At 32.8% G+C, this 24,559-nt stretch overlaps 2 protein-coding genes across 4 annotated transcripts in view; one reads left to right on the top strand and one right to left on the bottom strand.

Moving 5' to 3' along the window:
• Positions 1–24,559, bottom strand: part of LOC126740132 (bestrophin homolog 24) — a 51,365-nt gene that overhangs the window by 5,281 nt on the left and 21,525 nt on the right. For both annotated transcript variants that reach the window (XM_050446062.1, XM_050446054.1), the window contains exons 2-7: positions 12,215–12,325; positions 11,989–12,160; positions 747–876; positions 379–617; positions 183–317; positions 5–112 (exon numbers count right to left, since the gene is read on the bottom strand). In XM_050446062.1, the coding sequence (XP_050302019.1) occupies positions 5–112; positions 183–317; positions 379–617; positions 747–876; positions 11,989–12,160; positions 12,215–12,325 (895 nt within the window). The remainder of the gene's footprint in view (positions 1–4; positions 113–182; positions 318–378; positions 618–746; positions 877–11,988; positions 12,161–12,214; positions 12,326–24,559) is intronic.
• LOC126740163 (52 kDa repressor of the inhibitor of the protein kinase-like) lies at positions 20,033–22,151 on the top strand. Of its 2 annotated transcripts, XM_050446094.1 has the most exons (4): positions 20,033–20,266; positions 20,321–20,600; positions 20,736–20,889; positions 21,005–22,151. In XM_050446094.1, exons 3-4 carry the CDS (start codon positions 20,736–20,738, stop codon positions 21,844–21,846), a joined length of 996 nt encoding a protein of 331 aa, XP_050302051.1. In that variant the 5' UTR covers positions 20,033–20,266; positions 20,321–20,600; the 3' UTR covers positions 21,847–22,151. The 2 variants fall into 2 exon arrangements, with proteins under 2 accessions (XP_050302051.1, XP_050302058.1); XM_050446101.1 differs by having other exon boundaries at positions 20,736–22,151.

The following is a 24,559-nucleotide window of genomic DNA, read 5'->3' as shown; positions in this document are numbered from 1 at the left end:
TTACCTTCATATGTCTATCAATGAGCCAATTCAATTCTATATCATCGTCATCCTCACCAAATGGGTTTATTAAAACTTCTGCAACTTTAAGCCAGCCAATGTAGAAACAGAACTGAAAATATGTGAAACTTAAAAGGACTTATCTAAGAATGTAATAGACAAATTGATAGTCGGTATTTTACCTGCAATGCTGTGAAAAATGGAAAATACATATCAGGTTCCTCCAGTTTTCCTTTCATATCACTTTGAGCATGCGGGACGAATTGGCGTCCTAGGAGAGCTGCTATGAAGTAAACGTATAAAGCCAATGATACCACCTGAAAAGAAATGTGTGGTGACTTTCCTTCAGAATTTTATTTCCTTGGATATGGTGTTTACCTGGGTATAGACCAATGGTACTGATACAGTATCATATCCAATTAAAGCACCCAATCTCCGTCTAATATCTGAGAGCTCAGTCAAAATGGTTTGTACGATATGATCGCTGGTGGTCAAATTTTCTTTCCTTGCCCTATTGATAAGATTTGCCGCCCAAACAAGTGGCATCCAATATTTTGACATTGGTGTCTTTTGGTCCATTAGTTCGAATATCTTTTTCTCGCTGTCCATCATTATACCTGAAAGAAACCAATTATATCTAATTAATTTGGTTAACACCATTTATATGAAATTTTATAATGTAAATAATTGTAACCATATTTAACGTTTTACATAATAACAAATATCAACAAAATGAACTTACTCACCACTGTCGACCAAATGCTGCCATGTAGGAAACCGTTTCTTTACTCTTAAGGATACCCTCATGAGGGTAACCACATATGCCAAAACTGCGTATCTTACAATGTTTCGTCTCATCAGTCTTTGCCTCTCGCCCTATAATAAAAATTTATTTAACATATTAAAAATATAATTTTTGCTTTCAATAATCTGAAAAACAGTAGTAGTGAAACGTAATCGCCAATATCCCTGAGGCACCAAATAAACTTGCCGACTATTCGATGGTTATTATCGCTAAAGACTTAACTGATATTATTGCTGAAACTCTGTCACAACCCTCAGTGGGTAAGTAAGTAGTAATAAAGGACTATAGTTCAAATCTTTTAAAAAGTGTATGAAAACTGATCAACAATCAGTGAAATAATTGGCACCCGTTCTGTAAGCTATCAAGTGAACTTGCTGGTTTCTCGATGATTATAATCGTTGAGGGCAAGACTAATATTATTTCTTACACTTTTTCTTTTCATTTCACTAAGATTTTCTAAAGCCCAAAATTGGAATGATATATGGTGCTGGAATGTCATGTGAAGGTTTCAGAAAGATTGCAAGAGTAACACGACTCGGCTTCGTCTAGACGGCAGAGTTAAAAGAGCTAAAAAAATTTTTCCATGTATTAAATGAAATAATGATGTTTTGTAACGTCATAATGATCTGGACCAGCTGGTAAAATCTGGTCTTAAATAGTCTTTTGTTAAATACTTCAAAATGCCTTGTTATGACCTTCCTCAGAAGTAATAATACCATTAAATTCCCATATAATATTAGCAATGTTATTCTGAATAGATCATTTGATGTGAAAGACTTGGTTGTCTTGATTCATCAGCAGTTGAAGTTGAAAATATATTATGCATCAAAGCTATTAGAAGAGGGAAGTGCCTGTGTTGCTCGAAGGACAATACAAATTAATCAAACCAGATGTATTCAGAGCAATTTTATTTTAAAAGCTTAGCAAAGCACTTTCGGTGTATGAGCGGTGTATGACAATTAGCACTGATGATGGCTCATACGCCAAAAGCGCTCTGCTAAGCTTTTAAAATAAAATTGCTCTGAATACATCTGGTTTGATTAATTTGTCAAAGCTATTAGGCAGTTCGGTTATATACAGCGTAATAGTAAAGATTCTTCTCTCACCCAAGTATCTTTTCTTGGAGATTACTTCATTGCTATTATGCAGAAGGCAGAAGATTTTCAATTAACTTTTAATAGAATTTTAGAATGATTTTTATTCAAATTGATAAATGGCGTAATTGATGCAGTTGGTGGCTTTTAAATTTTATTGTCCCTAAATTTGCTTATAACTTAGAAGATGTTTTCTATTTTTGAAAAATAATAATAATAAATGGATCAATTTACGTGAAATCAATTCTGTCTCTAATCCTGTGATCTTTAGCATTAAAAAGTCAACTGAAAAAAATGAGCTAAGCGTAGGCTTGAAGATCTAAACGGACTATTAGTATCAGTAAATGCATACTAATATGTATCAATAAGTAACTTAAAAACGAATACGGACAATCAAGTGTAAAGCAATAAATTCTAAAAATAAAAGACCGATTAAAAATAAAAAGAATGATAATGATATACAAAATAATTGAGTAATGCGGGTAGGGGAGACTGGGGTCAATTGTAACACGGGTCAATTGAAACATTAATCAAAACTCTCTTCCGCTACAAGATAGAAACAAATTGCGCGCGTAATATAGAGCATAATATCGACAACCATTTTCTGGCAGTACGCCGCGGGCCATTAAACAAAGTATACGTACCTAGTGCGAGATTTTGTGTTTTCACGTACCTATCCAAAGTAAGTATTTGCTATATTTCTTATGCTACACATGCATGAGTAGTATGTGTATTTGGTTAGTTTGTCGGTTTTCATTAGTTAGGTCATTAACTTAGCTTTATTTTACTTTGGTTTAAATTTGAAATTCATTTTGTTTGTAGTAAATATGGTGTCATTTATTAAAAAAAGTCGTTTGGGGTCAGTTGTAACGGGGACGTTTGTAACGTTTCAACTGACCCCGCCGTTCATTTCTAAAATGAAATAAATTGTAATTGAGTCTGTAGTGTGTTTAGTTTGTTTGTCAGCTTTCATTAGTTAGGACATTAATCTAGTAAATTAATTAGTTTATTTCATTTCAGATGCCCCGTAAAAGAGTCCCGAAAACTGATCGTTCAAGTCGAGATATATCTTTATATGAATCTGCATATGTAGAGCTCAAAAATGGAAGTTCTCTACGCTTAGCTGCCGACCAATTTGGGATCTCTCATGTGTCTTTGTTGAGATACAAGCGAAAGTAAGAAGCTGCGGGGAATACTGAAGGTCAACCACCTGTTACAATGGGCTATAAACCTGCAAATAAAGTTTTTAATGAACTTCAAGAAATCGAAATAGTCAAGTACATAAAAAAAGCTGCAGACATTTATCAAGGTCTGTCATTCAAAGATATTCGGAGACTTGCCTTAGAATTAACCATTAAATATAATATAGATAAACCGGACACTTGGATTAAAAACGGCATGGCAGGAGAAGACTGGTTTTCCGGTTTTATGTCAAGACACCGTGACTTATCAATAAGAGCATCACAAGCAACCAGCTTAGCCAGAGCAACCAGCTTCAATTGTGCAAATGTTTCTGTATTTTTTAATAATCTTGCCAGAGTTTTGGATCGAGACAAATTTGAAGCAAAGGATATTTACAACGTAGACGAAACTGGTGTGACAACAATCCAGAAACCAAATCGAATTGTAGCAAAAAAAAAAAGCATGAAACAAGTGGGTGCAATTACCTCACAAGAACGTGGTAAAATTACCTCACAAAAAGTGTTGCAGCTCGGCGCTCGTCGCGATCCAGGGCGAGTCGGTTTTCTGACGAAACATCAAAGGATTGGTACGCGACGACGCCAAGCAAGTCTGGACGAGAAACGAACGACGAGACCGTACGACACGATTTGTTTCTTTATTTTAGTATTATTTTGGCTATCGGCAGGTGTTATGGAGTGGACTGACGAGCGTATATCTCTTTTAATTGCGTTCTATAGGCATCATGAATGTTTATGGAATCCAAAGCATGCATTCTATTACAACAAAAATAAAAAATTTGATTCTTGGACTCAAATATCCTCTAAGTTAAATACAACGGTGGATGAAATTAAAAAGAAGATAACTAATTTGCTGTCCTCATTTCGAAGGGAGAGCAGCAGCAACATCGATTCTCGATTCTTCCAACGCTAAATTAACCACTGACAAAGATTAAAATATCAGTAAAATGGATCGCACAAACGGTTGCAATGCGAGGTGCGAAGCGTTGTTCGGTACGGCGTACGTGAACGTGAGTTTTCTGCTCGCATCGTGGTACGCGACGTGGTACGGTTGCGCGACGTGGTACAGATCTGGACGCGGCTTAACAGTTACGGTGGCAATAAAGGATTATTTTATTCGTGATGGTCCACCAGGGTGTATTGGGGCTGGAAACGGGTCAGCATGGATGCAAGAAAAAGAGTTCGTCTTGTTTTTAAAATACTTTCAAAAGCACACAAATTCTTCACAAGCTCATAAGGTTCGACTCACACTGGATAACCACTCATCCCATATTAGTATAGAAGCTCTAGACTATTGTAAAACTCATTGAATAGTAATGCTTTCTTTCCCACCCCACTGCTCGCATAAATGTCAGCCTCTCGATATAACAGTTTTTGGTCCTCTTAAGAAAGCAATAAACTCTGCTTGTGATGGTTGAATTCGTAGTCACCCTGGTAAACCGATGTCTATATATGATTTACCCGGAATTGTCGCAACACCATTGCCCTTAGCTATTACACAAAGCAATATCCAAGCCGGATATTGCTTTGTGTAAGAGCAAAGTGTACAGGGATATATCCTTTTAACAGAGATATCTTTACGGAGAGAGATTTCTCGCCATCTTTTGTCACAGATAGGTTGCCTCCAATCGAACCTTCAGTTTCACCTGCTTTAGATCCAGGCAACAATCTGAATCTGACAGATCCTACTTTGGAAGATACACTTGATAATCCTACCTTTCTATCCTATCTACGTCTGTTACCAATAGGTTGCCATCAACCGAACCTCCAAATGATCATCCTAGTTCAAATCCAGGAAACAATCTGACTGTACCAACCTTAGAGGATGAGTTTCAAAACCCAACGCCATCAACTTCTCGGGGCCTAAAAAATTGTGAAATTTCCGAAAACACCCAAAATAACACGTTTTCACCAGAAGTTGTTAGGCCTTTCGGAAAAGGTTCACCAAGAAAAATAAACTCAAGAGGAAAGAAAAAGAGGAAGTCAACCGTGTACACCGATACACCGGAAAAGGAGGAAATAGAGAGAGAAGCTAATAAGAAAACACAAAAGGTCAAACGGAATCTGGAAACCGAAAAGAAGGGTACAAAGGAAATCCCAAAAAAAGCACCCGTGAGAACAAGAAAGAAGTCATCTGAAAATTCTACCGACGACGAAAGTGAATGTTTTTGTTTGGTGTGTGTTGAACCATTTAATAAAAGTAAGCCAGGTAGGTGAACAGTGGATCTGATATACTAACTGCAAAATGTGGTCGCATGAAGCATACACACCACAAGAACTCACATATTATGTTTGCCATAATTGCCAAAGTGACTGACCAAAAATTGAAAGTTAAGTGTTACACATCTATATTATAAGAACCACCAGTTGTTGTTCACCACAAGTTTTATTTTATATTCCTACGTTTCTGTTTAATGTTCCTCCTCATAAGCAGAATATTAGCTTCTGTTATTTTTTGTTGTTGTTATGAGGCATTTTTTACAGTTTCTATATGATTTTGAGTCTTTTTTGAATAATAAAAGAAAATAAAAAGAAATGTGTTTTTTATTTAATCTATATTGCTTCTGTTACAACTATCCCCATAATGTGTTTCAATTGACCCTTGATCGGGGTCGTTTGTCAAATTATATTATATCATCTATAGTCAAATTTAACTACTAGATCAAGTATGTCAACTCCTAGCTATATGTTACCTATTTTTTGATCATATTATAGTATTTATCTAGCCAGGAAAAAAATATTTGTACAAAATGGTTCAATTGACCCCAGTCTCCCCTACAGTACGGGATGAAATATTGGAAAATCATAACAATGCTACAACAGATATAAAAACAGACGTAATGTACATATGTTTAATTCTAAGGAAATAATATGAATGTTAGGAGATAGATTAAAGGCACTAAAGAAGAGGAGATAAAAAATTAATTATAAAGACTTTATAGAATATTACGTAAATATTAAAGTAGCCTATTACATTGAAAACTATTTTATAGATCCTAATGATATATATTTTGATTACAACACATTTAATGGATGTTGAATACAAATTGCGGAGACCGAAAATAATTACGGACGTAAATGCCTTGCAACGTTTTATTCCAACGAACAGCATAATTTGGGTTTTTATCTGTAAATGGATGTTTAAGATTTTTTATTGAGTAAGGCGTACCTGACTAAACGGGAAAGGGAAGGACACTTAATTAAGATCCGGAAATTAAAAGTGAGAAGTTTTCTATACTAATTGGTATTTTATAACTTTTATACGCATATAATAATAAGTAAGGGAAGAAGGAGAAAGGCATTTATTGAAATAATTATCATACATATCAATAAGACCAACTTATTTTGAGCTGATGCAATAAATTCTCTGTAGCAAATTTCAAAATACTCTTTGCTTTAATTAATCACTATTAAAAAAACGTATTCGTAGAATACAATTTTATATAAGAGAAAATTAACAGCAAATAGGTAACAACTACAGTAGGTTTTCTCCACCAATTGCCACTCTGTAGAATATTAACTCGAGCGTTCTTCAACATGCACGAGTGGGTTAATGAAAAAAAAACAGGTCTAGTAACACAGACTGGAAATTCCAACAAAACATTACCTAATCACTAAATAATTGTTATTGCTTTCGATGATAAAGCCGATTTATGAATTGAGTCAAAAAAAAGTATATCATATGACTGTTACTCATGCAAAAATTATTTCTGTTTTTAGTAGGATGTTACATCATTTAGATTTGCTAAATTTTTTTGTAGATAAACATAAATATTTACTTGCTGCCATGTAGCTGAAATCTAGTTGCCGTTATCTCCATCTTGAGAGAAATCATCATCATCATCAAGAGAAATCCTTGAAATAGAGAAGGTTATTAAAATAATTCTTAAGGTTTTTGTGAAATACACCTCTCCCAAATATTTATTTATTTATAAACTCTACAGTAAAATCCAATTTTATTATAGAGTTACGAAGCAAGCAAATAATTTACAGTATTCCTATTGCACCATTTGCCTTAAGTAAATAGTTGATAAATTAAAAATGTCACATTCACTTTCAAAATTATTGTAGAGGTGACACATGGATATTACAGGTGAATTTAGGTAATAGTTGGTTCAAGCATGCTCCACAGTAAATAGCAATGGACATCTTGTCCTTCTTTAATTATCTGCCATTTTCATCTTGATTTTAGAAGTACCGGCACTCTTAAATCTGCTATCACACATTGATCTTGGATAATTTTTTTTGCAATATGGAAAAAGTTAAGTAATAACTGCCACCATCATAGATCAGTTGCTGCTTCAACTAAATTAACATTTTACAAATCCTTTATGAAGCGTCCTTTATTACTATAGCGTTCTACTCCCAGAACTATATAAGTCCTACTCCTCAGACCAAGATTAAATTAAGAATATTTGGATTTGTTTTGAGTTTAAGGTGTGTTATTCAAACCGATAAAGATTAAGTTAGTAAGATTATTAATAACGTCAATTTAATATTCATTTTGTCCACAGAAAATGAGAAATCGATTATCAATATTTCATTGTTTACTGTACAATAGGTTTATACCGGATAGATCTTCAATATAGAAGAAATCAACAATAATTTATTTATATTTTAACTAGAAAAGGGTGCTTTCTGCATTATTTGTTTTTTTTTATTATATAAAAAACAAAAGACTTAATATCAAAAATGCTTTTCTTTTAAATAAATCTTTCATCTTTATCGCCTTCTCTATTATTGTAGCTATCTACTGTAACTCTAGACCTTATATAGTACTACGTTATACAGTGCATCCCAAAAGTTATGCCTAAATTCAGGGGTGTGTTCGAAAAAAAAAAAACGCTCGAACCCGTCGATTTTTATTTCAAGTTGCGCATGTTTTTACGTGAAGTTTGTATATACAGGGTTGCTCAAAAATAAATTACGACCATCAACTTAATTTTTTCAAATGAAAGCACATTTTTTTTATTTCATCTTTGAATTTCGCGTGGAATTCTACGTATGTTTCATGCATCATGTCCTATACCTAAAGTCAACAGTTATCGAAAAAAAGACGATTCATGTAACAAATAAAAAAAGAACAAAAATTAAGTTAAATGTTCAAAATGGTTGCCATTCACGGCTTGACAATATCCAAGGTGATCAATAAAGCCTCGTTGCATATTTTCAATCATTTCCGGAGTTATGGCGCGCACTTCTCTGCGTATCCTCTCTTTCAAGTCGTCTAGATTATTTAGCCTATTAACAAATACCTTCGACTTGAGGTATCCCCACAAAAAAAGCCCATTGGTGTTAGGTCAGGCGACCTAGCAGGCCATTCGATGGGTCCTCTCCTTCCTATCCACCGAATGGGAAAAGTGTCATCCAAAAATGTACGCGCAGTGGCAGCATAGTGCGGAGGAGCGCCATCTTGCTGGAAATTTAGTTCTTCGTCAGGATAGTCTGGGTCCAATGGATTTGGAAATAAAGCTAGTAATGGTGGAACTAATTCAAATTGGAGAAAATCGAGATAAACTTGTCCCGTTAAAGTCTGTTCAAAGAAAAAGGGACCTATTACTCTTCCGCGCACTACTCCACGCCACACATTTAGTTGTTGAGGGTACTGGGTGTTTACCTCCATCATCCAATACGGATTTTCTGTTTCCCAATATCGACAATTTTGTCTGTTCACACTACCATTCAAACAGAACGTGGCTTCATCGGAAAAAATAATATTTGTTACTAAATTATTATTTAGATTGCACATGTTTTGTAAGCGTTCACAAAACTCATTTCGCCTATCGAAATCGTCATCAAATAACTCTTGCACAGGAATAACTTTGTGGGGGTAATATTTGTGCTTTTTAACTATTCGGTGAACTATAGATTTCGCCATGTGTAAATTTGCCCCAATCTGCGACAGAGGAGTGCATGGATTTTCTTCCAAAGAAAGCAAAACGTCAAGTTGTTCATTTTCATCTCGAGCAGGACTACCAGATTTCGGCAGATCTCTAACATGACCGAATTCTCTAAATTTAGCCTCTATTCTACTCACCACCTTTTGACATAGCGGAGGACGATCAGGATGGATTTCATTGAATAATGATTATTTCATTTTCATATAATAATGATGCACTGTATAGTTTCACATCAGATTAGCTCTAATAAGTTTAAAGAAGTCGGAATTGCTTTGAGTATTACTTGATCCATTTTGCACTCACAAGACCATTTTTACCCATCAAGAATATCAATCCTCTAATACTATCTAAGACCTGATGAACAACTGTTGAACTTTGTAGGAAATGTTCATTTCCTTCTTTACTACAGTTATAATTGCTATTGTAATACATAGATCCTGCAAAGTGATATGTTAAAATCAACGATCATACCTCAACTTGACTTTCACAGTAGATTCAAGAAATTTTGCTTTTATTAAATTAACCTATTCCGCATCCTTCATTCCAGACTTCTCCCCCATTAATTAGATTACTATTAATGTTGCTATTTATTATTGATATTTCCTATTGATAATTTAATAGTAGCTTAGAAGTCCATACTTAGTAGAGGAGTGGAACTAGAAAGGTTCAGCAAGGATATCGTTCTCACCACAATAAAATGCAAAACAGCTTGAAACCAATGTACCAATGTAAAGTCCAAGGTAAAAAGTACTTAAAATGTCTTGGTTTTCTTCAAGGAAGCATTAATATCCAAGACTTCCTTCGAAGTGTAACAAGCGATTAATGAATTATGATGTTTAATATGATTACAAAAATTAAAACAGAATTCTGAAATTGATATACTTTATTAGCAGTATGGCTATAGGAAGATTAATTTTATTATTTAGTCTTAGTCTTTGGAAGAATAATATTGCACATTGTTTTTCTTTCTTTATTTCTTTCCTTATACACGGTGTTTCAGAACTATGGGATCAAATTTCTAGGGGTTGTTCAGTCCAACAATAGAATCCATTTGAGTATAGGAACCCATGTCCAGAAATGTGTCACTACGCCATTACGGCCCTAAGACGCGTTTAAATTTAGAAAAAATATTAATTACCTAAATAGGATCTGATGCATTTATTTTTACCTTTTGTATATGATACAATCACAACAATTGTTCAAAATGTCTTCCTCCAACCTCAATACACCGATTAAAACGCCGCACATGATTTCGGCGGACTACACTAAAAATTTGATCCTCGCTTTGAATGATTTCAAATGCTGCTGTTATTCGTCCAATTAAGTCTAGCTCTGATTCTACTAGAGTTTCATAGACTAAAGACTTTACACGTCCCCACAAGAAAAAATCGAGCGACGTTAAATCGGGTGACCTAGGAGGCCAAGAAACTGCTCCACCTCTGGCAATCCAACGGTGCCCAAACCGCTGAGCCAAATACTCGTGTACTTGTACGGCATTCTGAAACCACATTTGCTGTCTAACGTTTAGTGGAACATTTTCAAGGAGTTCTGGGAGAACTTCCTCCAAGAAACGCAGATAAATAGGTCCTGTTAACCGTTCCGATAGAAGGTATGGCCCAATTAAATAATCATCAACAATACCTGCCCATACGTTGACAGACCCACGATTCTGATGTTTTCTTTAAAAAATTGCATAAGGATGTTCTTCGTCCCAAACATGGCTATTCCTACTATTAAAAATACCGTCTCTTGTGAAAGAGGCTTCATCGGTCCACAAAACATATCGTAAAAAATTTGGTTGTGCAATGATGTGATCCAGAAGCCATCGACAAAATTGAACTCTAGGATGATAATCGGCTGCAGTCATACCTTGAACTTTCTGGAATTGGTAAGGATGGAGTTGTTGCTCGTCTAGTACCCGCCAGACAGAAGCGTTACTCGTATTCATATTCTTAGCGACGTCCCGTGTGCTATTTGATGGTTTATCGGCAACTCGCTGAAGCACCTCTTCTTCAAATTCGACCGTTCTTACGGTTCGAGCAACACCAGTATCATGCATCTTGGTCTTAAACATGCCTGTCTCAGCGAGCCGCCGATAAACCGCAATAAACTTTTTGTATCCAGGATGCTGTCGTTCGGGATAACGTTCATGATACAACCGAGATGCTGCTCGTGCATTGCAGTTTGTGGCTCCGTATGCCAAATGCACATCTGCCAATTCTTGATTGGTATAGTTTTCCATTAGCAATAAATGTTTAAAAATTGTAAGCTATAAAATTTTTAAACATGACATTGAGAATTGACATTGATAAGCGTTGATTTTAAACAATTGTTGTTATGGTATCATGTACAAAAGGTAAAAATAAATGCAGCAGATCCTATTTAGGTAATTAATGTTTTTTATAAATTTTAACGCGTCTTAGGGCCGTAGTGGCGTAGTGACGCATACTACGGTTCCTATACTCAAATGGATTCTTCTGTTGCACTGAACAACCCCCAGAAGTTTGATCCCATAATTCTGAAACACCCTGTATTCACAGTGCCACTGTAACACCGACATTTGTAATCACAGGTGACAGATAAATAATGGAGCTGACGTCAATGTGCCACATTAAAAGTGATTTCGAATGTGGCATAGTGAACCTTTTTAGCCTCTTAGCTATAAGCGAATTGGATAACTATCCTTATTAAACTCTCTTTGACGAATATCCCATGGATAATATTCATTTGACTTGATTTCTTGGAAGAATTGTTATGGACCATGACTTCTTCAGTCATGAAATTATAGGCGACCGATGAAATATGAGAATTTGAATATGACCTCAGAGGTCAACTAGGACTTGCTGAACTGATTTATTCTCTTGTCAATACACATATCGGGCAACACAAAATTCTTGACCTTAAAAGATGTGGAATATGAAAGATAATTTACAGGCCATACAGACCATAGTTTACGTTGGTGTAAATATTGAAAGACAATCTATACTTACCGCACCAGGTATACCGGCATTCAAAAAAAGAGCCAATGTATCAGGCCAGGGTAACAACTTATATTGCTCCCACCATCTTTTCACAACCAAAGATACATAGAAACCTAATACGAAAGACATTGGTATTGTTTCACTCTGTTGTCCGAAATACATTCTTATTCTCTCGAATATTCTAAAAAAATATATTTTATTATAAAGACAATATTAAAATTGTTTGTTAAAGTACCTTTGTTGCGGTTCAGTCAGTCCATATCTATATAATAAATTAATAGAATAGTATACACATAAATAGGCTACCAGCTCTCTCCAGACTAGTTTGTACACGCTACCGCGCCATCTAAAATAACAGAAACTGTGTAAATTATTTTGTTTAAGATTTAATACATTGGAAAGAGTATAATGAGGATTTTAAATTTTCTGTTTTTCATATTCAATACATTTAGGTCTTAAAATATCCCAGATTTTATTACTTCGTTTTGTTTTTGTAGTAGCTGATTGATATCCTGAGAACTGAAATCTGACATTTATTTTGTAACGGACCTTTTTATCACATAAAAAATCACAATATCCTAAATATAGCAATTGATTTATCATTCGTGTCACGTCAATCAAAAATAAGGCGAGAAAGGTACTAAAATGTCCCGCAATAGGTGCTAATAAGACATGTAAACTATATGTTTTGGATTTTTTGAGTACTTCTCAGATTCACACAACATAAAAAAATAAATATAAAGGTAGATGTAATTGATTTTAGTTACTTAGCCATACATAGTACATCTTTCTAGCTAATGAATGTTAACAAATTGCGATTTTTTTTGCATTTTATTGCCATTTTAAAAACTGGTTTGTTTTGCGTAATTGGCTAATTTTATTCCTACTTGCAACACGACGTATAAAGGTGAAAATATAATATAGTTATATCGTAATAATAACTTGCAATTTTAAAGGAAAGTAATAGCTTTTATGCATATATTGAATTGTCAGAAAGATCAGTGATGCAATTTGTTTTACAATTGATAAATGTATGTCTTTAAAGGAATAACTAGTCAACAATAATTTTGTAATGATTTTTTACAATATACTATGATTTTTTTTAAATATAGAAGAGAGAAAGTTTGATGAAGTAAAAGAAGATAGTAATAAATCACAAATATAAGGAAATGAAAGAATTCGTACCATGAAAAACCAATTTAAAATATTGTTGCTATCTATTTTTTTGCAGAATTTCCTAGTTAAACCTCTTTCCTGTATCAAACATTATTATTAACAATTGCAACAATGGTAATTAATTTTTGTAATGAATATGTAGGACCCGTTAATAATGAAATCGTCTTTTCTATGTTATCTTAATATTCGACTTTGACCTGCATTCATTTTAACACATGCATTTTATTGTAAAGCCGCGGCCTTCAGAAGATTCCGCAACCTTCGGTCTCGAACTTGGTCTTGAAAATCTTTTTATAATTATAAATAATGAAAAATAAACATACAGTGATTTATATGAATTTTAATGATTCATTATTTACTACCACAAATGTTTCCTGATTTTATGAGCAAAAAAAATTAATTTGAATTTAGTTTTGTACCTAGTACATGTCCAGAAATAGTCATAAAATTATAGCAAATTAGTTGAGGCTATTTACATTTTAGCACTGTACATAACAAGTGCATAATAACAAATTAAAACCAACAAATTATTGCAGAAATAATTCTTCACTAATATATAACATTAAAATGATATTGATTCTCTGTTAAAACTTTTTTTAACCTGAAGAGACCATTCTTCATGTCCATTCCTTAATATAGTAATCAAAAATTTTAACTCCCTGCCCATACAATTGCAGCATTGTAATCATTTTATTCACCAGTCCCCACTTCATGCGCTGGAATATTCTCCACATTTTTTATCTAAGATATGCTTTTATTATTTACTCTTTAAAACAACTATTAATTTATATGTATTGAAGCTATTTGCTCAACTGAAATATATACATATAAAAAATAAATTATATATTGTTTTGATTAATAAATTTTGCAAAATCGTCACAATTCGAATATGGTAACGTTTAACCTAAATAGGAAGTGTGGCAATAATTTCACTTCATCGAAAGAGGAAGTGAAGGTTATAAAAGCCATTATAGTTTGCAATTATTATGTTGCTAAAATGTCGGATAAAGGATTAGATATAATAATGAATAATATGAGTTCATTAAAACGGATTTGTGTAATTTTCAGGTTTACTTAAGCGTTAAAGTGATTAGTTGGCCCTAAACTGATTATTTTTAGAGGTTATTTGCCTCTAGCTACATTTTTTTTATTTAAAGGATTTTTCCTACATCCACATCCAAAAAATTGGAAAATTTATTTCCTCTCATGACTACCTCCATCTCTACTGAGCATTTTTAGATTTAATTATTCAATTTTTTCATATATAAGTCAATTTTCCAAACTTGATTAAAAAAAAATTAGTCTCTACGAGTTTTAAAATTTATATAAAAATAAAACACTACATTGTACCTATGAAAAAAAATTATCGAGATTGGTAGTAGGGATCAATTTCTATAGATAGATTTCAAAGACACATTTATGAAAATATAAAGTATTAGTTTACAACTCATAAATTAATATATATACACAAAATAGCAATATGCAAATATTTTGAAAATTCATATACACTAATAAAGAATATAAAACTAGTTTTCCAGAATTATTTAAATAATGTACATTAACACTTTGACCCCTGCACCCGGTTTCACAAAAATTATGTACCCGAACTAAAAATTTTTTTTCATAAATTTGTTTTGAAAATTACTTGTCAAGACAATAAGGATACAATAACAGTATATTTTTTTTAAAGTAGTGATTTTAGAATGCCTGTATATTTTTGATACGCAGTTCACAGAAGCTGACATTTACTCATTACGGTTATATTAACCTGCATGTATGAAAACCAATACACATTTTTTTTATAATAAGTTTATTCAAAAAGTAGAAAAACTTACATTGGATTTAAATTTACATTTTTTTGGATACATTATGTGTTTTGAAAAAGCAATTTAAACATAAAATTTTTTTGTCTGTACATCCTGAACATCTAGTGTTACATTGTTTCGGATTTTTGGATGCATGCGCTCTTCCGTATCTTTATGAGTAATAGTTATAAAAAACCACGCATCTTCCTCTCTTTGCTTGTTCTTCCAATCGATTTGTTAATGCTGGCAGGAGAGGAACATCTTTATTGTCCTTGCACGTCGTAATATCCATTTTTTTGCCTAAAGCTTTATTACACAGTTTTAGTGCATTGACAACGCACTAGTACTTGCTTCTATCCCCACTTTCCGATACCATTTCAAAGAACGCCTCACGGGATTACTATAGGAAGATATTTGGTCCGAGACATCAATGTAGGACTTAACAGCGTTATATTCGATTATGGTAGATGGCTTATTTTTTATACCAGTTCTTGTCTGGATTTCAGTCATTACTGGAGGCGATTTAGTTGTCAAAAAAGCAACATCTCGTTTGTCTACCCATTTGCCAACAACAACTTTCGTGTTGCTCGCTTGACACAGCTTTTCTCCGCGATTTAATTTTTGCTCAAAGACACATTTAGGATTGTATTTTCTATTTTTTCGCAGTGTTCCAATTAAATGAGTCTCATTGTCGTTCAGTAGGTTAGCTAAACTAATACTGGTGTAATAGTTGTCGGTGACTAAGGTCCTACCGATGTTCAAAATAGGTTGCATTAACTCCATTACTACTTGAGTTGCTACTGGTTGATCCGTGGGTCGGACTTCCTTGCCAGCATAAACTTTTAAGTTGTACGTGTACCTTGAGCACACAGCTTAAAAATTTTTATGCCATACTTATGGCTTTTTCCAGGTATATATTGCAAAAATGATAGCCTTCCTCGAAAAGGAACCATGGATTCATCTATTCAAACGGCACCAAAGCTGCCTGAAAATTTTTGATGGATATTCATAAAAGTGTTTCCAGTGTGAATAATCTGTTTTCCTCTGGACATAACTCCGAAAAATTTAAACAAGACAGCAAAGCTTCAAATCGACATCGTGATATCTGTGTAACTTTATATACAGATCGTGTTATCGTGAGGTACGTATTACCCAAAATATTAATTATATTTATTTAAGGAATATAAAAATGCAGTAAATCTAGTAAATGTTCATTCTACACTTTATGAATATCTTGAATACATTAAAAAAAATAATTTTAATTTAAAATCTTAATAACGCTAATACATTTTCACCTTTTATGATGCACGCACGTAACTCATATAAAGGTAAAACTTGCAATAAAAAATACTGAAAAATCTGCTTTTGTTTTTAATTTATGACCGTCGCTAAAGTTTATTGTCGCAATTCATGAGAAAAAACAATGAAGACATTACTTTTTATCTGTTTCAGGTAAAAAAATTCTGTATTTATTGAATAATAATTGTCATTTCGTGGTTTGTTATAGTTGTTAGATTCAACGGTAATTTAAAAAAAATATATATATATTGTTAATCATGTGGTTTTCTTTGATCTTTTATAAATATAGATTAAATTTACTAATGAAATGTTTCAAAAACTATTTTTGTTCAGGAACCATGACCATGTTTTAATGAAATTAATTCCTAAATTAAAAAAAAAATAATTTAAAAACATAAATCAAAAAAAAAGCGAAGAAGGCAGAAAGTGTAATTCCTGATACCTGATGCTGATCTATTTTTGTTTTAAATTACAACAACCCAAATCGTATTTAAGACTAATTAAAATATTACTCAATATTGATTATTTTTATTGAGTACGCATATAGTGCGTCACCACAATTACATCAATTTTGAATAAAATTTAACAAATATAGGGGAATTATAATACACCTTGGATAAGACCGAACTATGATAACCCAATAGTTCTAATTATTTTACAAGTTCATCGTGTTTTATTGAATTTTAAAGTGGTTAATGAATGCACTAAGTGTAGTTTCTTTAAATAACCCAAAACCACAGTAAACTGAAAAAGATAGGATTCTAACAGAATGAGGAGAAAGTGAAATAAAATCATGTTCCTTGGTTTCTATAGAAAAGGACTTTGTGTGACAAGGAATATAATGAGGCGTCTGTCCGGCCAATAATTACACTTTGGTTATTAATAGCTTGATAATTAGGTAGTTGACGTAAAAAATAATTGCCTTATTTGAGAGTTCTTATATGTTTTTGGTTAGATATAAGGAGACTCATATTTACTTAATGAGATTTTTCTTCTTGTCTGCTTAGTACACATATGTCAATATTTTTTATATGAATTTTAGATATTTTTTTGTATAAATAAATACCATTAATTTCTATCGGGTATGTTTTAACTTAAAGCATCACTAGACACATTATTTTTTTTATAATGAAATGATCATCGTATGCATGATTCGGTAAACACAATAACAAGGTTTTAATTATTAATTACGTTCGCACGCGAAGTATAATTTGGTTTATATCCTGTTTTAAAATTTTCCATATGCTGTTATTAAATAGAGGTTAAAATTCTTTGAGAAAAGTGAAGGGTTGTATCTGCAAACCTTCATATATTTTCAATTATATATAATTTTTTTTAATTTATGAGATAATTAAAACACGAACTTTTTTCTGTAAATTTTGATTTTCTGACGTAGTTTAATTAACTACATTAAAAATACATCATTTCATTGATATTATTATTATTTTATGATATCTTATACCGAAATGGCGATGCGAGAGTGGAAACTAAACTTTTCTACTTTTTTCTAGATCACGTATTCATTTTTAAACTACTGTCTAGAGCCTAAGACTTCTGAAAAATTTATCTTTGTGGCATAGTTTCTCTAATTCAATGAAACTTAGAACAGTGAAACCCTAGAATTAGCATTGCCATAGAACTATGGGCGCAGTTTGTTTGCTTACAACATCAACATGTTTGATGCCAAATGCCTATGTAGAATTGGCAAAAAAACACACTTTGTAATATCATCATCAAACATTTGTCACTTATTTTGACAGGCGCAAAATAATACTATTCATCTTTAATAAAATATGAAGCATTTTTTTAAAATAAAATGTGGAGCAACTTTTCAAATCGTATTTTGTCCAAAAAATACTTTTTTGGGTATTGACGAAAAACGATTTTCTTTTAAACCCTGCTATATATTTTTACAACATGGAGTTGTTTTGATAAAAATTAACATAAAAACCCATTAAGTTATCTCAGTTAAATCAATATTTATTAGAAAATCTGGAAAAATCGAAAAAATGTTTGGACTTAATGCGTGTTGATTTGTAACAATGTATGAAATTCGTTTTGTTTCGTTCAAAATTGGACATAATGCTGTTTGTTCCAATTTATTCGTTTTACAAAAAACTGGTGTTGGTAGTGAAGTTATTCGACTTTAAGGATAAAATGTCAACTAAGTACCAGGAATATGTTTTTTTTTGTTTTTGTTTAATTTCTTTGAAAAATGCAAACTTACAAAATAATACTAATGTTAATAACATACAAAGTCCACTTGAAAAAAAAAATCAAATTTGTTCCTGGTTAGGGTCTTCTTCGAGGCAGTCGCACATGGGATTGTCTTCACCTATATCATCTGCAGGATCTGGAATTTCAGCTTCTGGTTCCGTCCTGGTATTTATGGCATGATCAAAAAACAAGAGCGAAGAAAGCGGGACTTTAAATTCCCAGTCTTGTCCAAATCTTGCACAAAGCAGCTTTCGCACATCAGTTTTATTTTCTTCTTTGATGTTATTTACCAGTGGTATGTTACAGCGATCCTGCAAATCCCTTATCAAAGTTTGGCCTCGTTTTGTTATTGCCATTGGGTGCTTCGAAGCGTCGTCAAACATATAGGTGGGCTGAAGTTTTAACCTTTTTAACGATTTTATAGTTTTTGAGCTGGACAGTCTAAAAGTTTTTTATGATTCTAGCTGTGTCTGGAGTGGCATTATCATGCTTTGGGCGTATATAACCCCAATAGGTTCTAGAATATTTCCAAATTAATTGTCTGCTGATAAGAAACGATTGGGAAGAACGAGCTCAGTTTAATTCCCAAGAGAAATTACTGCCCATCCTATAATGTTCCTCCTCGATAACTGTGAATCTCCTGTATATAATGGATTTAATTTCAAGTGCCAGGTAAGCTATGGTGGATTCAATGCAGGTGCCCTCCATATACCTAGGTACTCTTCAAGAATCTAGGTACAAACCAAAGTGATATTCATCAGTAAATAAAACATTTTACCAATGATTTTGGTCGATGCCCAAACTAGTCGACTGGCTCTATTCCCTCGATTTAAGGGTTGGCATCCTCAAAGCCTTCGGCTTACTAGATTCCCTTCACTTAATCTAACCCAGTGATACTTCTAGTAGCTATTTTTGCCGACCATATGATCCAAGTAACAATTTACAGTCACCTAAGTTGAGATTACTATTATTTTCACTAGTTACAACGTTGTTTTCAGTGCAAAATTTAGTTGGTTTTGCAACGACGTTTATTTTCGACCAAACTTCGACGTACTGCACCTGTATCGCAACTGTTGTAAAACTCTGCTGATTTTACAACGTATTTTTTTACTATAGATGGTAACAGTAGTAATTTACACTTAAAACAACGACGTGCAGACGTGTACAATTTTTCGAATCAAAAACCCAGTAAGCAGTGCCGGTTTAACCAGGGGTCTTTTGGGTGCTATAACACCGGGCGGTAAATCTTAGACGCGCTGCCCTTAAGTTTACCACAAAATTAGCTACTCCCGCCTTTTATTATTAAATAATTAAATTTTAAAACCACAATCGAAAAAAGCGACAACTTATTTCAGAGATTACTATACTTCGCAGAACCCAGACCTATAACAAATGTAAAAAATAAAAGGTAGGTATTTTATTAACTCAATTGCCTTATTTCCTAACAGACATCTATTATTAAAATCGTAAAGTGGAATATGAATGCGAAATTACGAGTTAAAGCACCGCCACCAACGGTAATTAAAATCGCCAATGCCCAGCCCTAGTTTCCTACTTGTACATACAGCTCCGCATTACTGCCTATGACAAGCGATAAAATTTAGCCGCCAATTATTTCAAAACAACAATTTGGCGGTGCAGTATAAAAAGAATTGGCGGTATAAATTGGTGATGTTAGAAAGTTTAGAATTATAGGTTTACTTTAAAATTACAGTAAGTTTGGTGTTTAGTTTAATCGGTGATATTATTCGGGTAAGGATTTTTAAAAGATTAAACGGCAATTAAATACGGTAAGTTATGATTTTAGTTGTTTTTTTTTCTTAATATCAAAAAAAAAAAACTAGGAAATGGACGGACGAAAGTTATCTGGCTCGTATTGGCGCAAAAGAAAACTGGAAAAACAGCAAAAGGAAAAGAAAGCTTTAGAAAACAGTCTTAAACTCACAAGTTTTTTTACACGGGGTAACACAGACGTAGACGAGAGCAGAAGTATATGCGAACCTCAACCTGGACCAAGTACGAGCACTAGCCTTGCAAATGAGATGAATACCCAAGAGACCGGTCTTGAGATGGAGCCACAGGAAAGTCTTTTGCAAAATAATACAGTTGGTGATAGTATTATAGGTAAGTATTTTTGGTGATTGCATATTGCTTTTACGCATAATTTCAGTTTAAAAAAAACCTTAAAAACAAAATCCTTTGTAAATTTTAATTGTATTTGAATGGTATAGAAATGCATTCAAATGTATTTATTTGTAGATGCAAAAACAGACGATTGGACCGAATTTAAGGATCCGGCACTTTGGAAGGATGGTCAAAATTTTGTGCAAATTCTTTTGGATAACTGGACCGAACAAATTCTTGATAAAATTGACTTTTCAATGTCTAAAAGAAAACATGGGGACCAAAATAGGTATGCTACCAAGCAAATTTTTTATAAGAAGCTAGTTAACTTAACTTAACTATCATGGCGAATCGGGTTATTGAGGAAATTGCTAAACAAATTAAGGCGAATAAATATTTTTCAGTCAGTGTGGACTCAACACCCGATATATCACATCAGGATCAGCTAACAATAATTTTAAGGTATTGCAATAGTAAAGGTCTTCCATTTGAAAGGTTTATAGGATTCTATGATAACATTGGGCATGGGGCACAAGAGCTTGAGCAGTGCGTCATGGATATGCTAAAGACATTTAATTTGGACATTCAAAATTGCAGGGGTCAGTCATATGACAACGCAAGCAATATGAGTGGTCGATTTTCTGGATTGCAAGCGCGTATTAAGGCACATAATGAGTTAGCAATCTATGTTCTGTGTGCCGGACATTCTCTCAATTTAGTTGTTCAAAATTCGGCGGATTGCTGCTTCGAAGCAACATTATTTTTAATGCTAGTTCAAGCTTTTTATACATTTTTTTCGGCTTCTACACATAGATGGAACTTGTTGTCTAGTACAATAAGAGATTCATCAGGCGCTGAGAAATCGCTCATGCCAAAAAGGGTCAATACAACTCGTTGGTCTTCTCGCTTTGATGCCATAAAGGCGCTACAAAGTAGTTACAATTCAATAAAGACTTGTTTAAATAATATAGTAACAGATGTTAATGAGAAAAATATTGTAAGAGTCGAAGCAAGTTCGTTATGCGAAAAACTTAATTTCTTGGAAAATGGGATAATCTTATCGTTTTGGTTGGATATTTTGCAAAGGGTTAACGATGTTAATAAAACTGTACAAAAAGAGAATTTGGACTTGTGTACAACTTCCCAACTTTTCTCGTCTTTAGTAGAATATTTCGATTTCTTACGGGATCGCTTTGACCATTATGAGAGCTTAGGAATGTTGTTCAGAAAACGAAATTTATATTGAAAGGCGAAATATCAAACGAAAATTGCAATTAGGAGAAAAAAGTTCCGACGTGAATTTGAGCCAGAGAGATAAAATCCGCACACAGTGTTTTTTTTTAATAATCGATAATCTAAAATCTGAAATTATTCGTCGGTCAGAAATATATCAAACATGTTCAAATACATTTGAATTTCTTTTTAAGCTAAAATTAATAGAAGATGAAAATATTATCACTGTAGCAACCAAACTAAAGGAAAAATACAGCTCCGATTTAGATGAATATTTTCCTCAAGAATATGTTCATCTAAAAAAACTATTAAATTCTATATCAGAAATTAAATTAGAAACTCCATTAGATTTAGTTCATGCATTATATGAGAATAAACTAATATCTACAATATTTGTTTATGCATTTTTTTTTCTATAATGGTCACAAATGCAAGCGGTGAACGATCGTTTTCTACTCTAAAGAGAGTTAAAACCTATTTACAAAACTCAATAGCGCAAGAAAATTTAAACTCTTTGGCAATTATTTCAATTAATAAAGATATTCTTGATGAAATAGATACATCTTCTATAATCGAAAAATTTGCGTCACTAAAAGCAAGAAAACAATCGTTTAAGTAATTTATATGCATTATTATATAAGTATATTTATGTGTAATTTATTTTTTACGTTCCTTTAAAACCAAAGAATCTGTTTTACTTTTTGTAGAAAGCTTAAGAGTTGAGTTTGTTTTTTTTGGGAGTTTTAGTTGTAAGAGAGTTTATGCTATAGAATCGTTTATTTTTATTTGTATACTGGCGTTGACCTGATGTATTTTTTATTTTGTTTTTCTGTAAAATTTATCTGAACATTTTTTGAAATAAAAGTTTTTTCAAAAAAAAAAAATTTTTTTTTGAACGAGTGGGGAGGGGGGGGGGGGCGCTGTATTTTTGTAGCACCAGCAAACTACCTTAAACCGGCACTGGCAGTAAGAACAACGTTTCCTCATCGTTAGCGAATGGGTATTACCACCGAACAATAACAAGTCTTGTTATTGTTCGGTGGTATTACATTGCCCGATCGTCTGTGTTGACCATTTTTCGCTGTAGAGGGAGCTTTTTGACATGTTTTAAAGAGTTTAAGGAAGAAGATGAAAAACAAAGGTAGAGAGAATAAGAGGAAGAATTCAATTCAATGTTGAATATTCAATTCAACATAACCTACTTAATCTATATTTTTTAATTCATTTTTTGCTTTGCTTGAATAATTGGGATTTATTATTTTCGTTTTGCTTAAAAAAATGAACTTTAAATATTCTGCAACTTACTACAGACGCAAAAAAAAGACTTGCAATGGATGCAAAAATGCCTACAACTAGCTTACCTGAAGTTGATATGGGTTATGTAGAACCAATGGAAGTAGCGGAAGATAGCAGTGGAAAGGTTTGTTTTAAATTTTACATGTGGACTACTTTAAAATGTCCTTCCATTCTTTCGGAGTTTATATTTTTCGAAGAGCTTATGATTTTTTTGTAGAAGTTAAAGTTTTTGTTTATTAAAGTTTGTAAAACGTGCTGCATAGGCGCAACAAACTGCAAATAATAATTGAAATATTAAAATTTTAGGTTAGATCGATCCGTTCTTCCTCTTGCTCGAGGCCAAGCAGGGACAACGACAGCCGGTTTCTTATGTAACCAATAAAAGAAATTACTTATTTTTTTTTCGAAATCCGTTATAAATTCAGGGCGTCTAAAATAACATCTTTTCACAGTAAACTATGGTCCGTTTATAAATTAAGTGCTTGTATATCTTTCAAAACGGGTATTTTACCCGTATAATTCACTATATTAAACTACATACAAAACAAATATTAATAAGGACTGTTCAAAAGATGGATTAAAAAGGTTGTATTTTTGGAGTAGCTGCTTGATCTATTAGCTTATTGTTAAAAAAGTAATTAATTTTTCTGTCGTTATGGCGTCCATTCGTCCAAAAATCAGTAACTCTAAAAACGTTGCAAAAGAGTTTAGAAAGTTAACGGGTAGTCACTGCGTAACGTTGAGACAACCAAAAAAATCTCTTTCAAGTTAGTGTAAAACGGGGTTGTCTCTACGGTTAAGACAACGTAACAATGCAACGTTGTGTTGCAATTTGCAACGTTGTCGCGTCGAAAAATTGCTAATTGGGGAGATGGTAATATAAGAATGAAAATGGAAAACTTCCTCACATTATTCTATGCTGGTTTTTATTAGAGAATATTCGATCTAAGACCTGGTTTTTAAGCTATCTAGTTTGTTTAAATAAAAAGGAAGAAATGTTTATTTTAAATTATTACAGGATATTATTTCACGCAAATCCTGCATGAATTTACCCGCAGAAAAATTCATTGAAGCTTCCACTAATGAAAAAAATAATTAAATATTTAATAATAGAGTATTTTATACGATGCAAATGTTGGCAAGAAAACTGGTTTCTAATAACGTCATGCCTAACGACAGCAATTGAAATTTTAGCCAATTTATTTTACATTAGTTAATTTAAAGGAATTCGTCACAATAATCACGTCCGCAGTGTTTTATAAAATGACGTTTTTATCCGTTTAATTTTGTTAAGTTTTAAGTTATAACATTTTGGAACGTTTCTATTAGAGATATAATAGAAATGGATAGAAAATTTATTTAATACAGTTTTAAGCAAGAATTTTAGGGTATATGTACATAAGGAGAATTTTTGTTTAGATAATTTACTT

Source organism: Anthonomus grandis, chromosome 1 (assembly GCF_022605725.1).
Source record: "Anthonomus grandis grandis chromosome 1, icAntGran1.3, whole genome shotgun sequence".
Taxonomy (NCBI): domain Eukaryota; kingdom Metazoa; phylum Arthropoda; class Insecta; order Coleoptera; family Curculionidae; genus Anthonomus; species Anthonomus grandis.
This window is presented reverse-complemented; position numbering and strand designations above follow the sequence as displayed.

Bases quoted from the DNA above. Each gene is read 5' to 3' on its own strand.
- LOC126740163 (XM_050446094.1), top strand. From the start codon at position 20,736: ATGCAAAAACAGACGATTGGACCGAATTTAAGGATCCGGCACTTTGGA. The intron at 20,890-21,004 runs GTATGCTACCAA...AATATTTTTCAG, and splicing joins AAACATGGGGACCAAAATAG to TCAGTGTGGACTCAACACCC.